Source organism: Eurypyga helias, unplaced genomic scaffold (genome assembly GCF_000690775.1).
Source record: "Eurypyga helias isolate BGI_N326 unplaced genomic scaffold, ASM69077v1 scaffold16752, whole genome shotgun sequence".
Taxonomy (NCBI): Eukaryota; Metazoa; Chordata; class Aves; order Eurypygiformes; family Eurypygidae; genus Eurypyga; species Eurypyga helias.
In genome coordinates this window covers 1-23,981 of record NW_010238001.1, presented here as the reverse complement: position 1 = coordinate 23,981, position 23,981 = coordinate 1, and the positions used below count along the sequence as shown (strand labels likewise).

Below are 23,981 nucleotides of genomic sequence, written 5' to 3'. Positions count from 1 at the left end.
ACATAAAACACCTAAAAGATTGAACATATTAACGGTGAGTTATCATTCTGAAGCTCATGTGCCCAAAGATACAATTATGAAGCGCAGGCACTTAGCAAAGCTTTCTGGCTTTCTCTAGGAAGTGCTCCTCACAACTGTGTGATAACTACCTCTCTTTCCATCCTTTCTCCCCAAAATACCAAGTTCAATGAAATTAACAAGTCCCAGACAACTATGCCTCAAGACACGTGGCAGTGAGAACTCTGCCTGCCTGACACTGACTTACTCGGGAGAGAAGCAGACCAGGCGACTGCATTCAGTCATCCTGAAGTGCCAGTGTTGAATGCCAACTCCACAGCAGGTGTCTACAAGTCAGGAAGAAAAACAACAGGCATGTTTGCTTTGACAGATACAGCAGCCGAAGAAAGCATGTTTCCACATTTTGTGTGCGAATCTTCAGGCACAGCCCTGTGTGAAGAGCACAGTCCTGACTTGCATGACTGTCTTTATCTGCCTTTCTAGATAGAAGACTCTAGACCCTTCTCAGCATCTACTCTCCTAGCAATTCTTCCAAGCCATTTAACATTAACTGAAGCTCCAGTATGTGTGTTTACTGATAACTGTTGTCATAAGCAAGTGCTTCTCTGCAGTTCATACCAAATACTCATCCAGCTGCGTGTGTATGCTGGTTGCCAGACCATTTTCCACAGATTCACTGCTGCAACTATTGTTCCAGCATGGTTTCACCTACCTGTGCTGCAATTACACCTTCATTTCGCTCTGTAGACAGGTTCTGTGCCGCTAAAAATGCTCTTCGTGAGAACTGAGCACAGATAGCTTGAGAAACTGCACAGGCTAGTAAAAAACAGGAAAAGGTCTCTTATCAAATTAGTAACATCTCGGATATTTGGGTGGAGGCATTTGGCACTGGGCTCGCATATTCTTATGAGAGTGAGTCCATGCATACTACAAACTCCATTCCTTTGCTTTATACTGTTGTTCCCAAGCTGAGGCATGTTTCAAAAGAGCCTTTAGAGATGTGTAAGTGCACAGTTACTATATGCTACACAGATCAGTAAGAAGGGATTTTACTCTATCCCCTTTCCATACATGTAAAATAAATCAAATTAATGGCATTTATACAGATTTGTGCTGCCATAGGATCACTGCAAAAACAAAAGCAGGTTATTTCTTTTGTACCTTTACATCCAGAGCTATGGGAAACAACTAAGAAAATCTGAAAACCTTCGACTACTGAGGGAGGAGACTGCCTAGGATGACTGACTTCTGCAGTAAGCACTAAATGTGGGGCAGTTTGTCCCTCCTGCCACTTGGAATTACCCATCAACTGCTTGAGTTGGAAATACTATTATTTATTTCTTTGACCTTTAACCAAACCAAAACCATCTCTGTTTTAGATGCTACATACACTTTCTGGTGTATAGCAGTGTATGTCAGGTTCATTTACATACACTTAACTCACAGTTATTCTTGAGTGTGATTAACATTACTCAGTAGAACAGTTTTACTACCTGCATACTCATCTTCCTGTCTGCCACTCAGCTTGAATTCTTTTCATCCTTTCATCTCCAATAAAAACAATCTTGGAGTGCGAAGGTAAGCAAGATACTGGCACATGCATCAGAAGGGAATCAAGCTCAAGGTGTACTGATGCTGGGGGGGAAGCTGTGCTCTACTTAATGGATGACGACGTTTTTTCCAAGTGGTGTAATGAAACCTAACAAGTTTCTACTTGACTTGGTGCCTGTCAAGTTTAAACAACAGGTGTGAGTAAAAAGCATTTCTTATATGGACAGCTGGTGTTCTTGTAAATTCCCAAACAGGAAAATAAAACAGAAACTACGAAAAATCCCCATGTTGTCTCAGATAGATATCTATAACTGAAACAAAGTGACACACTTAGTTTTGCTGTTCACACTGCAGTAGACAAAATAATTTCTTCATTATTGCTTCAAAGGCAAAACAGACATGGGGAAAAGAGGAACTGGGTAAACAAATTTCAGAACTTTCTGGTTTTATTGTAGCTTAAATATGGATCCTGCAATCTCCCACTTTTAATATGATATGCAGGTGTCCTACTCAGATCAACAAGATCTGCTCAGCTCCTTTGAACACGTCTCTTTCTTTAGAAACTGAAATACAGCATTGCAATCCTCACTGGGGGCAGTTGTTTTTTTAAACCTACAAACCAAATGTCACAGCAGCTGAAGATGCAGAAGCTTCGATACAAGAGAACTTCTCATTGTGCAATAACTCTACAAAGCTCAATTCTGCAACACTGAGACTTTGCTCTAATGAACCCGTTTGTTTGACTAAGGCTTAGTCAAACAGGCAGGCCTTAGGTGTATATACTCTGTGTATGCGTATGGCCACAGTTATATATGCACTTGTGTGGTTTGGTAAAATGATCTTCAAAACAACTTAGCTAAAATACAACAAGCCCCTATACAACCTGCACTCAATTTAAACTTGGATTTTATTGATTTTTCTTAATGAAATCCAAATTGTTAATTGCAAGCGATCCACAAAAATAATGGATCCAGAGTAAATCCTTCCTATCAGTTCTTTTGCTAGCTGTAGTGTTTGTAATGCTAGCAGCACACAGACTGAGGGAGGAGTCAGTAACTTAATTGCTGGAAATGTCAATAATATCTGCTCCTACACCACAGACAGACACACATAGGCCCATGTGCTTTTTATTTCAATTTACAACAGTAAGTCACAGCACAGAGCGCCTCCCATGGATTTACAACGAGTTTGGGTCCCCAGGGTTGCCTCTTGTATCCACAATCCTTCCCACCCAATTGTTAATCTCCAGGAAATGCCTTGCACTCAGACACGGCTGCATGCGAAGGTAATAAAAGCACACACACATTTGCTACGTTTGCTAACTGCTGAAAAGCAGCAAAAGAAGATTTTTTTTTTTTTTTTAAAGTGTCATTATCAATTACCTTAACCAGGAAATCATAGAGTCCTAGCATAGAGAAATTTAACCCAGAGTCTGCCAGTGTGACACAAGCCACTGAGAGAAAGGAATTCTATTGATTTTTACAGGAAAAGCTCCTGCATGTTGTACTTTAAACCCAGATGATGGGTGACAAAGTATTTGCTGCTACCTGGACTTTGCCAGCCACTTTCCTCTGTGGCAGAGGAAAGCAGTGGCTGCGGGAACACAAACGGAGGCTACAGGAGCAGGACAAGGTGTAACTACGTTGTAGCCTTGTTAAAGGGGGAGAATGCATTCTTCTGTAGATCACCGTCATGCTGTCTATACCCTCCTGACTGGCCTTCAGTCCCTGTGTGCATTTCTATTTTATTGTTTCCCTTTTAGCTGCTTTCTCACTTTGTGCATCTCCTAGACACCTTTTTTCCCCCTTCTGGAAGGCCTGCACAAATAACATCATCCCTTTAGCCTATTTTATAGTCTATGTGTGTACAATAAACAAATAAGGGAGTAGCACAGCAATCCAGATTAAGTGGAAAGAAATCTGGTGAGCCTCTCCTTGCTGGCTACAGAAAACCATAATCCAGGAAAGATTTTGAAGCGCTTTCCCAGGCTACGTCTCCCACTAGCATCTTGTCAATGGAAACATGCATTGGTGGACCTGCAAAGAAATGCTCTCACAGATCTCCATATTAGTATCAATACCAATGTGTCCTAAGCAAGTTAAAATAACTTACCAGAGCTCTGCAGTTTCACCATCATGATTATTCTGTCACAAATTCTACTGTAGAGGTCCCAGACCTGCATCATTTTCCTCAGTGGCGTGGACAACTATCACTAGGTGTTAGGCCTTTGCAGGTTTTATCCAAAGAAACAGTTTGCCACAATCTTTGGCTGAGACAGATCATATGGACACTTCCTTGCCATTTCTGTTTGGATCTCAGTGCAAAAAATTAAAGCGTCGATGAAAGGAATAATCCCAAGAAACAGATCATGGGCAGGCCCTGGAATAGAAGATATTCCAACTATTTTGCAGGATCATGGCCCCAGACGTATTTGCTCCTTTTATAGCCATGGTCCACGTATGCTTGCTGTACACAACTAAGAGAAATGTTCCCACAACCATGAATGCCAGTATGTCATGACATGTGGTAGTGTGAGCTGTAGCTAGGTCTGCAGGACTTTCTGCTGTTGGCTCTACTTTTTTTTTTTTTAATGAAGTTGATGTTGTTTAATCTTTACCCAGCCATTTCTCAAGCCAACAGACAGGAAGAAACCAGTGCTGAGGTGCCCTTAAGGGCCATAATATTCCGTTCCAAAATACTGCGTAATGTCCTTTCATTTCAGCGCATTAGGAGACAAGAAATGCCAAACAGGAAGGAATAGTTTTTTGTGTCTGTGAGGCTTCTGTCTGCTCTGTTCCCCAGTGTTTCTGCTCTCACATATATTAACTAACTGGGATATCTAGATTGCTCACTAAAGTGCTGTCATTGTGAGGGGTACCCTGCATTTTTGCAATTCTCAGCAACAGCTTACAAATTGGCAAGGCGATCCCTCACAGAAAACTCAATAGGTTTGCAACTGAAGCCAAGATTATGCAAACTTGTACAGATCTTCCATACCTTGGAAAGACTACAACACACACTGAAGAAAGTGTTACACACCTGTCCTCACTTAAGAGCAAATATTCCTGTGTGCATTTTCAAAAAACCTGCCAAAACTCCATGAAAAGTATTATCCTTATTTTCTCCACTGCTTTGACCTTTCTGCAGCAATTGCCACTTCACCTTTCACCGATGCTCCTGTTTTTATTACTAAAAACCTCAGAAATTGGAAAAAAAACCCCAAACCCCAAAACTAACACACCACAATGAATACCTGAAGAAAAAATACTCTATTTTCCCAAGTGTTGAGCCATGTACAAAGTATTTCCTCCCCTCCTGGTTTTTAAATGTTTTAGTTGGCTAATCAGTTTCTTCTTTTGCTGCCACTAAGCCGCAATTAGAGCAGTATAACAGATGTTCCTACAATAATAACAGTATAGCAGAGTTTGCCAATGTAACACAGATTTTGAGTGGCATCAATGAGAGCAGAAATTGGTTAATATGCATGATACCTTCCAGATTCAGCTTTCTCACTCAGGTACTAGAGCTCTGAGAGGCAGTGTTCTTCTGTAGGCGCAGGCTACTGCTTTAGCGTTGTTTCTTAAAGAAAAGGGACTTAACGTGTCGTTCTTATCTCTGTCTCCTGCCCCATTCAACAACTCTTGAACTGGTTGATGAGTTTTGACCACATATAACTCTAAAAGGAAAATTACGTTTCTGCAAGTTTTATAAACATAAGGAACCATTAGGATCGAAAAAGCATGCCTATGGGTGTCCTGATGGAAGGCAAGGCACACCCTACAGCATGCCTTGCGTATTATTAGACATCAGAAATCCCATGAGGGAGCAAGAGACAACATAAACGTCTCAGTATCTGGAAAAAAAAAAATCACTGCAGGTTTACAACCAACCATCAGACATGAATCTGGAAGAAGGCAGGTTTTGCCAGTTCTGGTGCTCTCAGAACTACTCATTTCACTGAGAGAGGAAAACGCACAAGATAACTAAGACAATTACATAGCATGGCTGCAGAGTAGTGGCGTATTTCAAACTGGCAAATGTGGTTTTGCATTGAAGAAAAGGGCGAGTAGCTCTCCAAACCAAGACACACATCTTGAGGAATGTTGAATGATGCAGGGTTCCGGAATTTAACAAATTCTTAGAAAATTTCAAGCATAATAATAAACATAAATAAAGAATAATAAATAAACATTTCAGTCAAAGTAGCTGCAAGGGGGAGAAATTCCCATTTGTTTGGAATGGTGTTAAATCAGAGCCCAATTTATTTATTTTTACAAGCCAATGCTTTGTATCTTCACTGAGTTCTATCTGATTAGGCACTGCATGCAAAGAATCCATAAGGGATAGTGGCTTATGACATACAGTAGAAACAGATTTTCCTGCTCCAGCAAATACATCCATATGGCCTATTTAGGTGCCTGTTGGTAGTCAGCAAAAAAAGTCACTTGGTGCTATTCACCATTATGTTCACTGCTCCCACCAGCTCTCCCTGGAACTGGCAAGCTTTTATTTCACTATTATGAAGCACTATGGATTCATCTGCAACAGTGCACTTAGGGAAAGTCTATTCTACAAACAGATTTTTTTTCAGATTCATTCTTATCTCCTTGCTTGCACATGCTTGCCCTATCACTGGTGACATGATCTCATTAAGAGACATTAAAACCACAGCGCCTCCTTCTCCCTACACACAATAAGAGGTGAATTCAGATTGCCCAAACCACATAGCAGTTTGTGGTCTCCTGGAAAACAAGCAACTTTAAGCAGCAAACAAAGGGTCTGACTTCACTCACATTGTTTAGGACCCAAGCACAGGCCATGGGACCATAAAAGCAATCTAGGGAAGCAGGCAGCACACCAGGCTGTGTAAAACTCATGGCCAAGTGCCCAGAACTCCTCTGTTTGGCTCCCAGCACAGCCTCCGACTCTCTGGGTGGCCCTACCCTTCAAACAAATACCCTGCACAGCACTTCCTATAGCAAAGAGCTTTCCTGACTCCAGCGGCACCACTCAAAGCCATGAGTGCATGTAGGCTTGAACTCAGAGCCCAATTACCTGACATTTCATCCTTGTGCTAAGGAGGGAGAAAGAGATGAATAACTTACCTCTGCACCATGTTATCTGGAGCTTTACACTGTCAGCTTCCAGTACGAGCTTACAGCACTGTAGGAGCCTTGTAACATATATTTAGCTTCCCCAAAACACTTAAAGTGAAATGTGATGCCAGGGATCTCATCCCTTCCTTTAAGAATGACTTGGCAGCATCCAATGAATCATGCAAAAGCTCATAATGTTACTGAGTTCTCTCCTTTATAACACGATCAAAAAAAGCCAGAGACTCACACCGCTACCTCTTCCCTCTCCAACTCCCATTTAACTTGAAATTATTACCTATTACTTTACCCTTTCATCACTGCATCAGTTGCTGAGCAAGTCACTTGTTTTCAGTTGCTTGCTAAGTCCACTAATGGAGATTCTTTGATGACCTGGAAGGGTATCTACATCTGACTCCTGCCAAGCAAGGAGCTGCGGTAGAAGGAAGGACAGCATCAACTTTCAGCAATATACTACAGAAAAAGAAGGAATAGGAATTATTTTTGAAGTTCTGAAGTTGCTCACTGACAGACTTCGTAATTCAAATAAAGACACGTAGAGAGGTAGAAATTAGCAGCCAGTAGTGAAAAGCTACGTGAAAGGATCTCTCATTTATCACTGTTACGAAGTAAGCTAACACTTATTAACAGGTAAGACACACAAATACATGATAGTGATTCTAAAAGCATGATATTTAGGGCTCATTTCCTGCAGACCTCCGATGGACTTCTGTAATGATTTTACTGAAAACTCTTTTGGTCAACAACAAACAATTTTGGAAATCTCTATCATCCACTAGGGGGTAGTTGCATTCTGCACCCACCTGGGAATACAACCAAGTGATGGGGACAGGCTCTTGCTGTATATATGGCCCTCAAAGGGTCCCTCTTCACAGCTGCAGATCCACACCAGTCCAAACTACTGCATTCTTACACACCAGCCTAACAGCACAAGACACACTGTAAGCCAGTGCCTTAACAGTGTATCCCAACAGGGGACACTGCACACGTGCACCTTTCACACAGCAACACACAGAAAGCTAATGGGATAAAAACAAATCACAGAAGAGCAAAATTTAAAAAATGTCCTAAAATGTGCATTTTATTCCATATCATTATACAATGTTTACATACAGGTATACCTTTAAAACTGCTCAAAGAAAGTGTGGGGAAAAAAAAAAAAAGTGAGGCGAATATCGGTTTATAAGTTCCTCCCCCTCCCCAAAATCCACGCAAATAAAATACATTTTAAAACAATCTCTTCCAAATGTATGTTTTCTCCTGAATTTATTGAATCTTTCATTTCAACATGAAAAATACAATCCAAATGAATACTCAAGGTGAAATGCTGACCTACACTTCTGTATTGAGTTACAAGAACACAATTTAAAACCCCCAGAAGCCTTCACTTTTCTCTGTTGTTTACATACCTTCGTTTTATTGAATTAGAAGGCACGGAAAGTCCTAATCCTCACAGGTCAATTAAAATTCTGATAAAAATATATTACTGTGCTGGACAACTCCTGACTTGTCAGGTATCAAACAAAAGACTTCAGTAGAACCTTTGGTTCAAAATAGCACCATTTCCACCTGATCACTCTTGACCATGAATTCTTAAAAATGGTAGTTGGCACTTGAGGTGGGACGCCTTCTGCCAAAGCCAGGATTCTTCACAACACTAAGCGTACTGAACTGCTGAACTCACCACGAAGTGTAGGTAACATTTTTGTTGGGAAATGGCACATTTAAACCATAATGTAATATAGCTTAACCCGCATACGGCTTGCCCATTTTGGTGTTTCCCTGACCCCTGCCTGATAATTTAGCAGATGTTCTTGTGACTGTGGTGAAACTAAAATAAAGACATGTTTATGGGGTTTCACGGCAAGCAGGTGTAAAAATAATGAAACAAATAATGTGGTTGCTGCTAAGAAGGTTTTCACATGTTGTTTAACTCCAGTAAAGTTTGATCCAGCATCTGATGCATACTAAGGTTTTCTTCTTTGGCATGCGCCACTTTCTCTGTTGTGGGATTAGAAAATTAAAACATGAATAGCAGTTCTTTGGAGGCACTGATTCTCAGAACACGAAGACATGCAATCATCATTTCTACTGGAGGGTTTAGAAAGTTAAGAAATGTGCATGCTCATAAATAGCAATGTCCCAGACAACACAACTAGAGCGAATTCCAAATTAATAAAACAAATGGAAAGTAATGCAAGTCTGGAACTCTTTATAGCTGCATTTGTTAAGAAAATGCACTGCCAACGGAGACAAATCTTGCATGTTCCAGAAGCACTTTGCTTATAGGACTGTGGGATGGTGAATTTTTTTTTTGTTTGAAGTAGGGCATCAAGAAAATAAAGTTCTTTGCAGATTCATACTTAAAGTTTCATGTAATTCAGAACTTGCAAAGAACAAAAAACTTATGTGATTTTTAATTCAGTGAAGTGACCTTTAAGAAATTTATTTCTTCCAGAAAATAAATAAAATCAAAGTTAGTAGCTTTATGTTGCATGCACACTTTTATAGGACAGTCATTTAACACACTTATTTGGTACAATAAATGAGCACAATGTTCTAGAGCTGCATCCTACCAGAATCCAGTAATAGAAACTTCATACTAATGCAAGCATACCTTTACATTGATTGGGTAATTTCAGATGGCGCTCCCATTCCTAGACTTTTTTTCTTTAAATTCGAATACAAGCTTAATTCATAGTAATGCAAAATTACTGCATTAAAGTATCCAGATAAAAAACTAGCTATAACCATCCTTCATGTTGGTTTTGAAATATGAATCCTGGTGAATATTTCTCTCTTGTTTACATTCTAGTAAAAATCTCAGGGCCAATTCATGATGTCAGGTAAACTAAATGTGCCGCAATAAGGTAGGCTGTTACTTTTTGGATACTGTTAGCTAAATGCTGTAGCTGTTTACTGAGGTGAAAAGGAGCTATTGCACAGCCAAAGATCTTACTGCTCCTCCAAAGTAGGTGTGCACATAGATAATTGAAAGTCTCATCCAGAAGTATTTTTATATTCTTCCAACAGAAATGGAGTATTTCATCCATTAATCTACCACAGAATCAACACCCTGAAAAAAATACATTTCTAGGTTTCTTGCTTATTTCTATGTTTAATGATTCACTCTTAAGGAAATTTGGAAGCAGCAGATTTTTAACAAGTTAACATAGTCACACTAAAGTTTAATCCTCATTCAGTGCCAGCTTTAGTTCATTAGTTAGGCGACTGTTTTGCTCAAGTTGCTGGTAGAGTTGGTCTGTACAGGCAGCAAGCAGGTTAGAAGGGGAAAAAAGAGGCAGAATGAAGACAGATTAGACAGAGAAAACAGTTAAGTAAGAGTTAATAAAGAAACTGGTCACACCACAGACAGTTCAGTAACATACAGAGAAACGTTTTACCTTTGTTTCTACAACTCTAGTCATTAAATAGCTACTCCATGGAACAGCTATCGTAACCTATGAAGAACTGGCTAAAAACATCCTGTTGTGGGGAACAGCTGTGAGACAGGTAAGTGGGAACAGAAATAGAAGAACCACAGCTATATTGCTAGAAGAACTAAGTCCTCCTGTAATCTTTATGTACATTGTGTGGAAGGTTTATCTTGTAAGTGCAAATTTATTTGTAAACTATTTAAGATGTGGTGGAATCTCATCTGTCAGTGCAGGGAAAGTAACTGAGTCACAGCCAGGAGGGATGCTAGGAGCAAACTACTGCTAGGTCTGAATCAGCCCGTGCTCCTTTCCTGGGGAGCATGACAGCTGAAACGGTATTTTGGTAGGGAAACATACTTCTGTTACTGGTATGAAACACACTTTGATACCTTTAAATTGTCCAGTTGTATTTTGTAAGAAAACAAACCCAAACATTCACTGAAAATGAAATGGAAGCATGAAAACCTGTGTTGCTCAAATACAGCAAATGGAGAGGATGGTTCACAGTCAAAGAGAACAGCAACAGCTATGTTGTGAAAGAGCATTTAACAAGAGTTGTTCTGCAGAGTGAAAGAACATTCCATGATGGTTTTTTTACCATCTTATTTTCTCAAATTGTCCATATTCTTCAACAGGCTAGAGTCAAACTGCACTCCTGACCTCTTGATCCTAGATTATTCCCCTACAGGAAATGACTGTTCCTGATTCTTTTCCACAAGCTTCCTAACAGCTTCCACAGAAATCCTCTTGCCCTGCAGGCTCTGGACACAGCAATGGCAGAGCTGTGCAGTGAGCTGGTGTGTAGAACATACTTGTGCAGTGAGTGGCAACTCCTTGCAGCTTCCTCCCCAACCCAACTCCAACAGCCAGCTCAGTACAGCCGGGGCACATTTCAGAGCTCTGATCCTGGACTCATAACAACTGGGTCTTGTCTCCCTTACCAGGATAAGGTCACATATACATGGAAAAAACATCAAAACCTCAAAGTAACTTTGTTTGGCAAAGTGTATTTAGTTGTTATTCAAACATGACAACATAATTTGAGCTAAGAACTTGATGCTTACCTTCAACACAGAAAACCCCTTAATTGAGCAGAATTACAGTATTTCTCCACATCCAAATTGAGACTAAAAACCCCAGAAAAAAGCATGGAAAACATTTATCAAAGTGTGGAGTCAGCCCCTGGTTGTCCACAGGCGTCTGTCTAGGTTGTGATTTACCACACAGCTAGAGCCAAGGGCTGGCTCTGTGGGCAGCCACTTTAGGCCGAGCAGGAAGTTCAAGCCCCAGTGCAGACCTAGTGAGGCTCAGCCTCAGCACAGCAGAGAGCCCAGGCAAAGGAGACATCAGAGCCAGCCTTGCACTCCTGGCAACAAGCCTCATGTCCATGACACAAGGACAGACCTTGTGGGATGTACAACCCAATGCACAGGTCAGGTCCAATGGTGACAAGAAATATGCTGCTCTGAGAAGCCACACCACCTCCGTGGAGTGAAGGTCGGTGTAACAGGGCCAGCTGTGAACTGTGTACACAGCTACCTGGGTATCTGCACTGCACTGCCCATTTCCAGTACTCTGTCCAGAATTTCACCAGCCTACAGTGCAGAGATCCGATTATGTATGTTTGAAAGAGAAGGGAAGATTTAAATACTGATGTTCAAAATTACCGTGTTAAAAATCACCTGGTTCCTACATCGGATTTTGCCTTTTTTTTTTTTAACTTCTCTTAGGAAACACAGTATTGCAAGAAATTGAGGGGAAAACCAACACTGCTGACACAACAAACCAAAACCAACATAGATTAAAGTGTCGGAGTTGCTGTAGCATATGTTACTCTGGCTCAGCTGACAAGCGACAACTGACCACATTCCCCATAACTCTTGCATTTGTGAAGAAAACCACACTGGGTTCAGTCATTGTACAAATATTCATCTGATCACATTTGGTTAACCTTCACATTAAACTTTCTATTTTTCAGTTGTAATACACACAGTGTATAAACCCACTTTATCTCAACTGGCCAGTAGTAAGTTACTGAACTTTAGCTGGACTACCTGTGACTGCTGACACATATCCTGTATGTCAGCTTCTCCCCATACCCACTAAAATTAAGACGTGTCATGGAATAAAACTCTGGGATGAAACAAAGACATCTGAGGATGGCAGGGGGAAGACAATGCATCCATCTGCAAGTCTTACTTGGAAAACAGGTTTTGGATAGGGGAGGCAATCTAGCCTAGACTGCACTGCTGAATAATCTTGAACAAGAAGGCTACATTTAAATTATTCTACAAGCTAAAAACCTAAAACTCAGCTATGCTATGATGAGTTTATTTAGCTATGGTGAAATAAGAACTTGAGCAATATACACACAGTGACAGGCATAGTCACCAATCCAGTTTAAACTGATTCACTTTAATATGAACTGGGAAATAACTTCTTTCATCGTGAGGAAAATGAAGTTAAAATAATGCAATAAACTCTAGTTGCAAATAACTGAATAGAAAATGCTGTCATTATTTAATGTTCCATCCTTAATTAGGCTCGGCCAAATGAGCTGAAAGCCGATGTTCAGGTTTTCAAATCTGAAATCTGTATGTTCTACTTTGCAGCAGAATCATTTCAGTATTAGTGTAACAATGAGAGTTTTCCTACTCCAGTTCTGAAACATCTTTCATGAGCCTGCAATTCAAAGTCAAATCTGAGCTAAACACTAGGGGAAGGCTACTGAAATCTCCCTGTTGAACTTCCAATCCTATCATGCCACTCAAGAGAAGTCCATTGTTAAAAAAACAAAAAGTTAGCAAGCAACATCTTTGCTGAGTAATCAAGGTATGAAAGGGGTGAAAACTTTCTCTGCAAGACATTTAGAAGACTATTTATGGTTTAAAAACCAAGTTGTTGATATTGCCCCTTTAAATCTGTCTCAAGTATTTAAGTCCATGAACAAACACATTTATATAAACCCAGGAAGTCTTCATCATCAAGCTAGGAGAAAATTTCAGACTTGAAAGTGAAAAAAATGTGGTGTCAAGGACTTAACTGCTCTCTCAGCCATGCTCCCACGACCAAGTGACCCCAAGAAGTAGTGTCCTTGCAGACTTTGGCCTAACAATAACAACTGAAAAAATTCCCATTACATCTATTTGACATTTTATCTGCTTCAGATTTTGAGAAAGCCTAAGACCTTAACCAGTCAGTTTTGACCTCAAAATACCAAAAGTAGCATTCTCATCCCATAGACTGCTATCACTGGCTTTGCATTGTCAATATTCAGGCAAAAGTGTTGGCAGAAAAAAAATGGAAACACCAAAAATATGTAAATTCCTAACGGCAAAAAAAGCAATTTTTATTAATAACTGAAATAGTTATTTAAATAAATAAAAGGCAAGGGAATAGCAAAAGGGATACAGCTGGGATGTTTATTTTACATTGAGAGATGTAGAGTCACTGTACAGCAGAGCACAAACAGAGCATGTTCTGAGACGGGTGCAAGAGCAAGAGAGTCAACTAAGCTAGAAGACAGGACAATGAAACCATGAAACATCCAAAGCTTGGAAAGATGTTTTATCCAACCCGATGAAGATGTCTTTGGAGAAGTGAAGCAGAGAAAATTATCTGCACAAAAAGAAAAAGTGAGATAAGGTAGGAAATAAAAAGGTGCAGTAAAGATTTCCAAAAAAGCAACAGCACAGCAGAGCCCAGCATGCCAAGATGACTATGAGAGAAACACCACCCCATGCTGGGACTGGAATGCTACAGTAAGGTCCTCATGTACCAGTAGAGCACATTTTTAAGTCTGTTTTCCATTTAGAAATACATCAAATTGAAGAAATACTGTAGACTCTACACAGAAGAGGAAAAAATAAACCCATTTCCTGAGCAAAAGCATATGTTGGCTGGGTGGAGGGAATTAAATAAATAAATGATCAAAGCATACAAAACAGACAACATTAGAACCCTAGTAAAAAGTTGGGATAGAGGGAGGGAAGCACTGAACAGACATAGGGATGAAGAAAAGCAAGAAAAAACATTTTAAAATATGGGTGCATGCAAAACACATTTCAGGCTCTGAGCAGAGCTTACGCCTTGCTGAAAGCAAGGCTAGCTTCTAAAAAGACATGCTGGGACTAAGCATCACACCTCACATGCATTTGAATGCCACAACTCTTCCTCCTTCCCGTGTCAACCCTACAGGGTTCATGCAAGTGAAAGGTATGAGCACGGGAAGGTGGATCTAGCATAGCTGACCTCTGTTCAGTCTTAGGTTGACAGAAGAAGAGTCAGTTTGTAGCAAACACTGCACAGACTTGTCACACCTTAAAACTGATCACTCTCCTGCTTTCCTGACACCTAATACACTCTGGTTTTCCTCTTATGACTAAGGTTGATATTAACACATTTTTGGTATATGAAAATTAAGGTAATGCTACCCCTTCACAAAATATGCAGAAGCGACCTACAACTCAACTGTCACTTTTATGGGTTTAAATGACAAAGTATTTTAAATCAGCTTCCACGCTTGTAATATAGTGATAAAGCTGCAATTTTCAGAGCAGTTAAGGCAATTTAGATAAACACTTTCCACTGTCATTAACAGAGAATACAGCTAAACCTCAATTTCTTCGAAACTTTTGTAGGAACTTTGCCAGAGAAAAAACTGTGACAACAGAGGAATACACTCTGAAAGCAAAATGTACTGAGGCAATTTTCTTTGGTAAGCTGAACATGATGGGCCTGGTAGACAATGCCTGAACAGAGGTGAACTAAAAGGATAAATGCAGAGCTACAAACAAAGAGCAACCACAAGACACAACCACTGCAGATATGGAATGAAAGAGTAAACACAAGCTTATTAGGCAGCTTACAAAATCACCATGAGTATTTACCAGGCTAGGCACAACACTCACCCACACTCTGCCACGGTAAAGAAATTGTTCATGGTATTTTGTACACCTAGTCTCACTAAAGGAATGCGTCTCCCGCTACAGAGGGAGTGTAATTTCACAAGGCCGGAACCGCGCAATCAATGAGGGTGGGGAAGCAGGTGCAGGCACAAGCTGGGAAGACATTTACATGGAAGTCATATCGTTGAGAGCGTGGTCCAGCTCCTCACTTATGGCTTTGTACTTCAGTTTCTGAGCATAGAGCTCATCTAACATTCCCCCAAGGGAAGGCAGAGGTGCGCAAGGAAACGGAGCGTGATCATGGGATGGAAAGTGAAGGCGGTGGCATGGGATACCATCGAAAAGCCGTAGGAAAGGGCAAGAGCGCACAGAAAGAGGTGTTGCAACAGACAAAACAAAAGTTACAAAATTATACAAGAATTTAAAAAAATAATTAAAAAGAACCCCCAACCAACAGTGAAGAGTTTTATGCGACAAGTTCATTAACTGCACTGCTAGTGCTGCAACCTGGGATATAGGGAAAATGAAGGCGAGTGTACAAGGGAAGCAAAATACGTGTTTCGCTGCCCTGGATTTTTGTTTTAAGGCACATTAGGAGGGCACATAGAGGGTGGGGAGAAAAGAGCCAAAAATGGGGCTCAAGGAGGAGGTTACCATTTATTTTCTAACACTTTGTGGGGTTTTTTATTTGTTTGTTTTCATTTTTATTTTTTTTTTAACCACTCTGGTTTGCATCATGTTATAAACTCAGTTTCTTACGGCAATTTATGTTCCTTCTAAACACTTATCTTTCTTCTCTGCTTCCTTCCTGAGTCAGTGACCGTAAGTTTTCACAGCTACCTAGAGATTTCATATCCTTTATGCAGAAGTCAGCCTGCCACACCAAGCCATCAGGCTTCTTAAAATCCTAGACTTGGTGTAATGCATCTACATTGTAAACTCCATATAACTTTTCATTACACAGCACCACTGAATTATTTTCTCTGGAAGGAGAAAGCACATTCTACTATTTCACTGGAGTTCTGAAAGATTTATCAAAACCTTAAAACAAACTCCCTGAACCTAAATAAGCTGTCCTTCTGATTAAGTATACACTCCATTAGCTGTCCTGGAAAACAGCAACTGGTCTATGTCACAAAATGCCTGCCCTGACCCACACTATCGCAGTAATAATTAGGAATGTAGCAAGCTAACCTAATTTATTACAAACATAACACAGCTCTTCAGTAAGATAATAATATTATTTATCAGCTAATATTTACCCTATACATTTAATTACCTCCAAGTGGAGAAGTGTAAAGCAAAAAAATGAAAGGAGTCTGGAGAACATGAGAGGAAAAGGAACAGGCAAGAGCAAAACACTGTTCACCTGAAACATTTAAGTTATCAATACATTTCAACCTGGGGAAACACTTTGCCTATTTTACTCTTTAGGCAGACTCATCTATATAACCAGGACAAGTTAGACGAGTAGAATTGGGTACTGGGAAAAAAAAAAAAAACAAAACGAAACAACAAACCACAACAGGAGAATAAAAGACTGATATTTCTACAGTAAGTGAGAAGAACAAAACCCCATACCTTCTAGGTCATCAATGCTCTTCTCCAGCTTGGTTACTGACCTCTCAGCAAATTCAGCACGGGTCTCAGCCTGAAGTCGAGACAGATACAGACTACTTTAGGAAACACGCACATAGTACTTATGAACAGAGGAGCAACAATTCAAATGAGGAAGAAACTACAATGAAAGGAGGCAAATAATAAGGCAACAGTAATTTTTAGGAGACATTTAACACTAAACTGTCTCCAAAATTACATGCTCATCCTTAAAGCATCGAAGTAGCATTTATATTAAAAGAAACAAAAGTTGCACTGGAAGATCTGTTGTAAAGAACAGTTCTGATTTTACCTCCTTCAGTTTGTCAGTTAGGACTTTAATCTCTTCTTCATATTTGTCTTCTTTCTGAGAGTACTGTAATTACAAAATGGTTCACTAATGTTAGACTACGTATTCTAAATATATAAAAAAATACCACATTTGAAACCCTTCTCATAGATCAAGTGTATACAAGAAATTAATATGGGTATAACTAACTTAATTCCGCTTACCAGACTGTGGTAATACACACTTTATTACAAGAGCCAAACTTGCCTTGAGTTACATTCCAGTGCTATACGTTGGAAACTTTGAGCAGCAATCAGTACGACAGTTTTAAAGAGGAGTAGCATTTGGAGAAATTTAATATTAGCACACAAGTGCCATTTTGAGGAACATTTTATAAATAATATTTAATCCTGTCAGACAACTTAACAGAACATGTGGTCAAATAATACTGACCTACTTGGAACTAGAAGGAATGCTGGGTTCTGGTAAGAGCCAAGTATGAATTGAGTAGTAAGGCCAAATAATTCTATTGACAATGGCCTTGTCGAAATACTGCAAAGCGATCAGCTTATAAAGAAAACCCCACATACCAATCCAGATGACAACGTTAGGGACACATTCTCACAGAAGTCTCTAGCCTACCTTCTCAGCCTGAGCCTCCAGCGACTTCAGGTTGTTGGTCACAGTTTTCAACTCCTCTTCAAGCTCAGCACATTTGCTGTTATTTCAGAAGGAAGGCAGGGAAGGGGCGGATGGAAGATTCAGTCAAGCAAAAGAAACAGGAGAAAACAGGGGGGAAAGACAGAGAAAAATGAAAACAATTACAGAGCAAAAGAACAGCCTCAAAAGCAGCTGAATCCATCACAGAGTGAAAGCAACTCCTTACAACGCCAAATTCCATTTCAAGTGTGCATTAAGATGATGACCAGACAGAAATTATCTATAGCCCTTTGCTTACACAAGAACATTTACATAGCCTTTACACGTGAGACAGTTCAGCTTCTTTTTGGCTGCACAAGAGATCAGTTTTAAAAGCATTAATGAATAAATAAACAAAAAGAGACCAAAGAAAACCACCAAAGCAAGATGCAAAGAGAGTAAAGAGCACAGTGAGGACCTATTTGTTACTACTGAGTGCACCAACCAGCTATGGAAGCTGAAAGACTTGGGTTGCAGTTAAACCTAAAAACTGTTTATTAGTATCAGTACCTTATCCTCTGCAGCCATTAATGCTTTCAAGGTTTGATCCATTATTCTTAACTGTTCTTCCAGCTGTCGGACTTGGCTGTTAGTGAACACATGAAATGCACAAAAGCCATTCACAAAATCAGTGTGCAGGTACAGCATGCAGTGACAAAACACACGCGCACACACATATGAACACATTTACTTTGGCGCTGACCATTTATTTCAACCATTAGAGTAAACGAGCAAAACATAGCCTTGCGCTGAACACACAGTGTACTGCCAACGTTTCATGCTGTTACAGCTGTCTCGTAGCACCTCACACACATCTCTGGGTAGTTCAGCACTTACCTTTCCGATAGTTCAGCACGTTCCTCAGCCCGCTCCAGGTCACTCTCAATGATCACAAGTTTACGAGCCACCTACAAGAAAAGGCAAATGACAGTCAGGGATATTACATTGCTGCAGCACATCACATGTTTCTAGAACCTACAAAGCAGGGAGTTGGGCCTCTCTCCATTTTTCCAGTCAACACATGAGTTTTGGTTACGTGACATCTTCATTATTAATTTGCGTCTTTGTAATGTGACATTTTAAGACTTGTCTTTCATTTACCAAAAGGTAACTTAAAATATTTTTTACCTTAAGAGACCAGGGAATACTTTCAACCATTTTAGTGCAAAGATCTGAGCACAGATCTCCTTCCACCTTATCCCCTGAGGTACTCGGGTGCCCATTTTTCCTTCTACAGCTGCAAAGAGCAGTGTTTGTGATCTTTGGAACTTGAAGGCGAAGCGGGGCGGAAGGAATTAAAGGCACAGCCTACAGGGCTTGAGAAACAGATGAACTGATCAGACGCACTCAAGAACTGACCTCTTCATACTTGCGGTCAGCCTCTTCAGCAATGTGCTTAGCTTCTTTAAGCTGGATCTCTTGGATTTCCATCTTCTCTTCATCCTTCTGGGCTCTATTTTCAATAACCTTCATTCCTCTGAAAGACATGAAAAACAGGAAATGCAAGGTTCAGGGCTTGCCAATTAATCTCCAGCTCTCCTACTACTGGAGTGCAACTTTCAGACAGGTGTATTAAGATGAATGAAGCACATCAGATACTTGATTCTTCACACCACAGATCTAGTCCTGTGCATTCACACTTCAGAAGTTCAAAGGAAAGCAGCATGTTCTTAGGAAGAAGGAAGATCTAATTTGTTTAGTTCTTACACTAAAGACATCTGTGCTTTGATAGTCATCGTGAAACAGCATGTTACAACCCCTGCAGGACTCACAGGCATTATATTTGTGGGCCAAACAGATTCCCATGAGTTTTGCCATGTCAGAGCCCTAGAACACTGAAGCCCTCTCTGCTCTCCAAAAGCAAAATTTAACCCCTTCACAACAGGCAACATTGCATATTGCCCCTTCCATGCACGTCTGACCCAAATTCTATTAACTACTTCACAATGCACTGACAGTCTTGGGCACTTAGTTTGTTTTTCAACAGGCTGCATTGTTAGTGAGGCAGAAATACACATGTAGAATACATGAGGTTCTTTTGCAATAAAAGGTACTATCACAGATATAAAATACGACTTGTAGAAGGAAAAAGAGAAGATCTTCTGAAAGTACAAATCTTGAGTTCCTAACTTACATCAAGCACTTCTGGAAGTTCTAGCCTCAATTTGGTGGAATTATCATGCTCTCTCTCTCTTACTACCTTCATGTACCAATTTCACCAACAGGAGAACCAAAGCCTCTTCCAGCACTTTGATATTCCCCAGGTGAGATTTTCTACCCACAATGAAATCAAGAATCACTCAACAGCACATGAGTAAACATCACCCTCAAAAAGTTGTCGTTCTCCCAGGATATGGCATGATACATCAAAAGTCCCACCCCACTTAAATCTTATCTTTAGAACTGAGACACGAAAAAGAATTCAAGCCTACACATTCTGGACATCCCTACAGACAAGCTGTAACTGAAGTCCATTTATGCAAAGGAAGAATGGATTACACACGTTCAGAGACATAGGAGTGGTTTAATTTATTTCCCTAACCCACACCCTGGCAATTATCATCTTTGTCATAAGGGTAATGATCCATTCAAGAGTGGCCCTACCCACCTCTCACTCTCATCTGCAGCCTTCTCTGCCTCCTCCAGCTTCTGCAGGGCAGTAGCCAAGCGCTCCTGAGCCCGATCCAACTCTTCCTCAACCAGCTGGATGCGTCTGTTCAGAGAAGCTACTTCACTCTCAGCCTAAGCACAGGAAGAACAGAAATTAATTCATAATGAGGTACACATCACCTCTTGCAAAAGATTATGCCATATACCTGTTAGTGCCATTTAACAGCATTTCAGTTATTTCTGACTTCATCCACTAAAAAAGCCCATTGCAATGTAGAGAGATGTACATGCCCTCATTGAATTGTGAAGTTATTGCTTAACAGAGGAAAAAGTGATTAATGCTTCCTTTAAATGAAGCACATTAAGGACTGTACAACTTGTACTAGAAGGATCTGCACTGGAAGAATTATGCATCGTTCCCCAAATATTTTCCATTATTGTATTTGCAGACATTAACCAATTATAGTTCCCGTCTTAAGTCACAGAGACTTTACAGAAAGATCCTCCCCCCCCCCCCCCCCCCTTTTTTTTTTAATCAGTCCAACACAAACTACTTAGCCAATTCTTCTGTGTTATCCCAAATACTTTACTTAGGACCTTTAGCCATATTTGGTAAGAATTGTCAAAATATTTCCTAGAGTTCCGTAAGAGGGTTCAATGTAAACATGCAAAAATATACCTAGATCAGCATTTGTAATGAGACAGCTGACACAGAAAGAGGATGAGAACATCCAAGAAATGCCCAAATACCCAGAAGTTTTGTTTACAAGCAAGCTATGCAAGAACTGACAAAGAAGACACCAGCAGAGCCTACAGCCCAGAAAGGCCCTGGTACAGACAACCATCACTTAAAACGCTTCTCCTCTCCCCCACCCCCACTGCCATCCTCAAACATTCCCCAGATTTGCCTCTCTTGCATTACCTGTTCACTTAACCTCCTGTACAACACTTGCAACTCATCCTCTTATCATTACAAGCTTTTACCTCTGATATTCTCAAACCTACACTTGCTTAAGTTGCAAAGCAAGTTCTATAATAAACTCCTCAAGGTAACCTCATTATTAAACTTTATTTCTTTAAAAAGTATTTTAAGGGCAATATATATATATAAAAGGGTCATTATTCCAAAACGTTAATTACTTCCAAGAATAACAGTTATTCTTAATTAGTACTGAAAATGATCTTACTATATATGAGGAAGCACACATCTGGATTTCCTATGAAGTCTAGCAGAGTGGGGTTGTTGAGGGGTGGGGGGGGGGGGGGGGGGGGCGGCAAGCCAACCCTCTATCAAAAGTAGGTACCAAAAGTATAAGTTTGGTACTTTTCCGCTAATTAAAAATTTAAGGAACTGTTATCTGTTGCTTTTGCTAGCCCGAGTCGGTGGAATACAGTTGGCCACAGCTAAAACTTTGCTGTATGTAGCACAAGTAAGAACAACTTACACACCGGACAAGTAAAACAACCTTTGACCTAACAGTAACATTGCCCCACTAGAATGACTGGAAGTAATGCATAAACAGGGAAACTAACATATATTTGAACATTAATGAGTACTGGCAGTGAACATGTAGAACCAGGAGTAGAAAAGACTTCATTCTTAGAGATCCACATTAACCCCAATTTAAACTCTTTAGCAGCAGTACTCCAAACCTCTATCTTCAGACTTTTCGTTTAAACCAGTAAGAATTTGAACATTCTGATTTGAGAAAGAAAGCAAGCTTTCACAAATATTACCCTTGGGAAATTTATAATGTTGCAAGTTAATTATTATCATGTTAAGAGTCCTCATAATGATAAGAGCATACAGTATGCTAAGAAAACACAGAGTGACTAAGTTCAAGTTTTTACTTCCTGCTCTAGTAACTCAGTAAGGGTTTACCAACCAGCCTTATATGGCACAAGTCACTCTGCGGAGCAGGACTTCTCTCCTTATATGGTAAGGAAGGAAAAACCCCCAGTGACATTAAGGGCACTCCCACAGCTAACAGACAAACATAACCTTCTGCATTTTTGCCACAGTCCTTATACACCACATTTTTACAACGAGCGATGACATGGATAAGTTACCATCCGGTGTTAATCATTACTGTTGTAAAAGAGATTCTGTTTTCCAGGAGGAGGAAGAAAAACGCATTCTGTAAATGTGATTACCAACAGCCCCTTGGGATGCATGCACCCAAAACAGAAGGGATTCTTTTGTGAGGCAATGGCTGCTAGGCACAGTCATGAAACTTTTAACAATCTGGTTTAGCAATCAAAAACTGTAAGCTGTGATATGTTTTGGCCACAGCTTTAGCTTTTTTATTGTTTGCCTATCTGTACCTTGCACAGGAAGAAAAAAACCCAAACCCATAACCCTAGCTGGTCACATGCTATACTTGTAAGGGAAGGGTCAGATTCACATCTCAGCTTGCTCGCTACAATGTTCTCAAAGCCTCCCTCCTCAAGCATGCAGGAATACAGCTGCAGCAATTAAAAAAAAATCCACAGGTCTACATGTGCCTGCGAGTTCAGTTTTCTGCCTTTATTCACCCCAGCACTGACCCCTCCAAACAAAAACTTCAATACCACGTAAAACGCTCTCTGTGGAATTCCACATCATCTACACAAGCCAATTCCAGGGAACATTCAAACATTAACCTTCAGGATTCTAAGCCTTACAGCAATGTGGCTGAGCTTTAACGGGAAGACTTCACCAGCAAGCCATAATCACTCTTCCAGCACTATTCCTTCTGCCACAAAAGAGCAAAGCTTCCCATTTTAATGGGAAACACTGTTGTTTAGAACAATACATGTCACTGAAAGTAGGAAAACTGATGTCCTTTAATCCACAAAGCTCTGAAAACGAGTACAGCAGTTTTTACAGATAGAAACCTTACAAAACAAGTAAATGACTGTGACATGATCTCTCACTGAAAAAAACGGATATGTGAAGCAATTTGCAAGAATGCAGTAGTTACACAAGCATAAGGAGACATACTTTGCTCCTTGGGAAGACCACCTGCAAGTAATCAGAAGGCTCCTCCTTTGAACTTGCAGTCCAGAATGTGCAGAAAACCTCATATTTTAAGACAATCCAACAATCGTTTTTTCTATTATAATAAACTACATAAATACAAAATTTGTTATTTTGTGTTACTTTTACGCAACCACTGAAGACACTAAAACCACCACAAATTGCACTGTGTATTTTATAACAGGAAATATTAAGTCACAGCTGCTAGAATTCCCCAAGGTCAGTGGTAAAGCAAACAACTGCACTATGAATTTTTTGTTGATAACTTCCACCCATAACTACATCTCTCTGCTATGTGAGCCTGTGCTGCTCACACCTGACCTTGTCTCTGCCTAGAACCATGCCTCCTGCTCCCTTCCCATCTTAGCTAGTGGTTCTGGCAAGCTAAACAAATTACAGATGTACAGTGACAGGGGCCGTATCAACACATTGTTGTGGTGTTTTCTGTTACTGTGGGTAAGTACTCGGACACAGCCATCTCAGGTTCAATCCATAGTACATGTCTTTAACATGCTGACGTCCCACTGCTAAACGCGTCTGAATGGTATAAACAGACTACTGTCACTTGAAAAAAAAAAAAACCAACCATAAACGCTTGCTCAGAAGGTAATGCAAAGCATCCAGTCTCACACATCTCCCTCGTTCCAGCTCAGCATTCTGCAGTTGGCCAGCAGAGCCGGTGCGGTCCTACACGCCGCAGCTCCGCCTGCCCACGCACCGCGCGGGTCCCTGCGCCGGCCA

At 40.3% G+C, this 23,981-nt stretch overlaps 1 protein-coding gene across 1 annotated transcript; it reads right to left on the bottom strand.

The window, feature by feature from the left end:
- Positions 1-730: 730 nt before the first annotated feature.
- On the bottom strand, positions 731-20,353 carry LOC104505129 (tropomyosin alpha-3 chain-like; the record flags this gene model as incomplete). Its single annotated transcript, XM_010147699.1, has 7 exons — positions 731-834; positions 16,609-16,678; positions 16,937-16,999; positions 18,122-18,197; positions 18,449-18,519; positions 18,971-19,088; positions 20,220-20,353. Coding segments are annotated over 7 exons (636 nt in total), but the record flags the coding sequence as incomplete, so codon positions are not given.
- Positions 20,354-23,981: the final 3,628 nt, after the last annotated feature.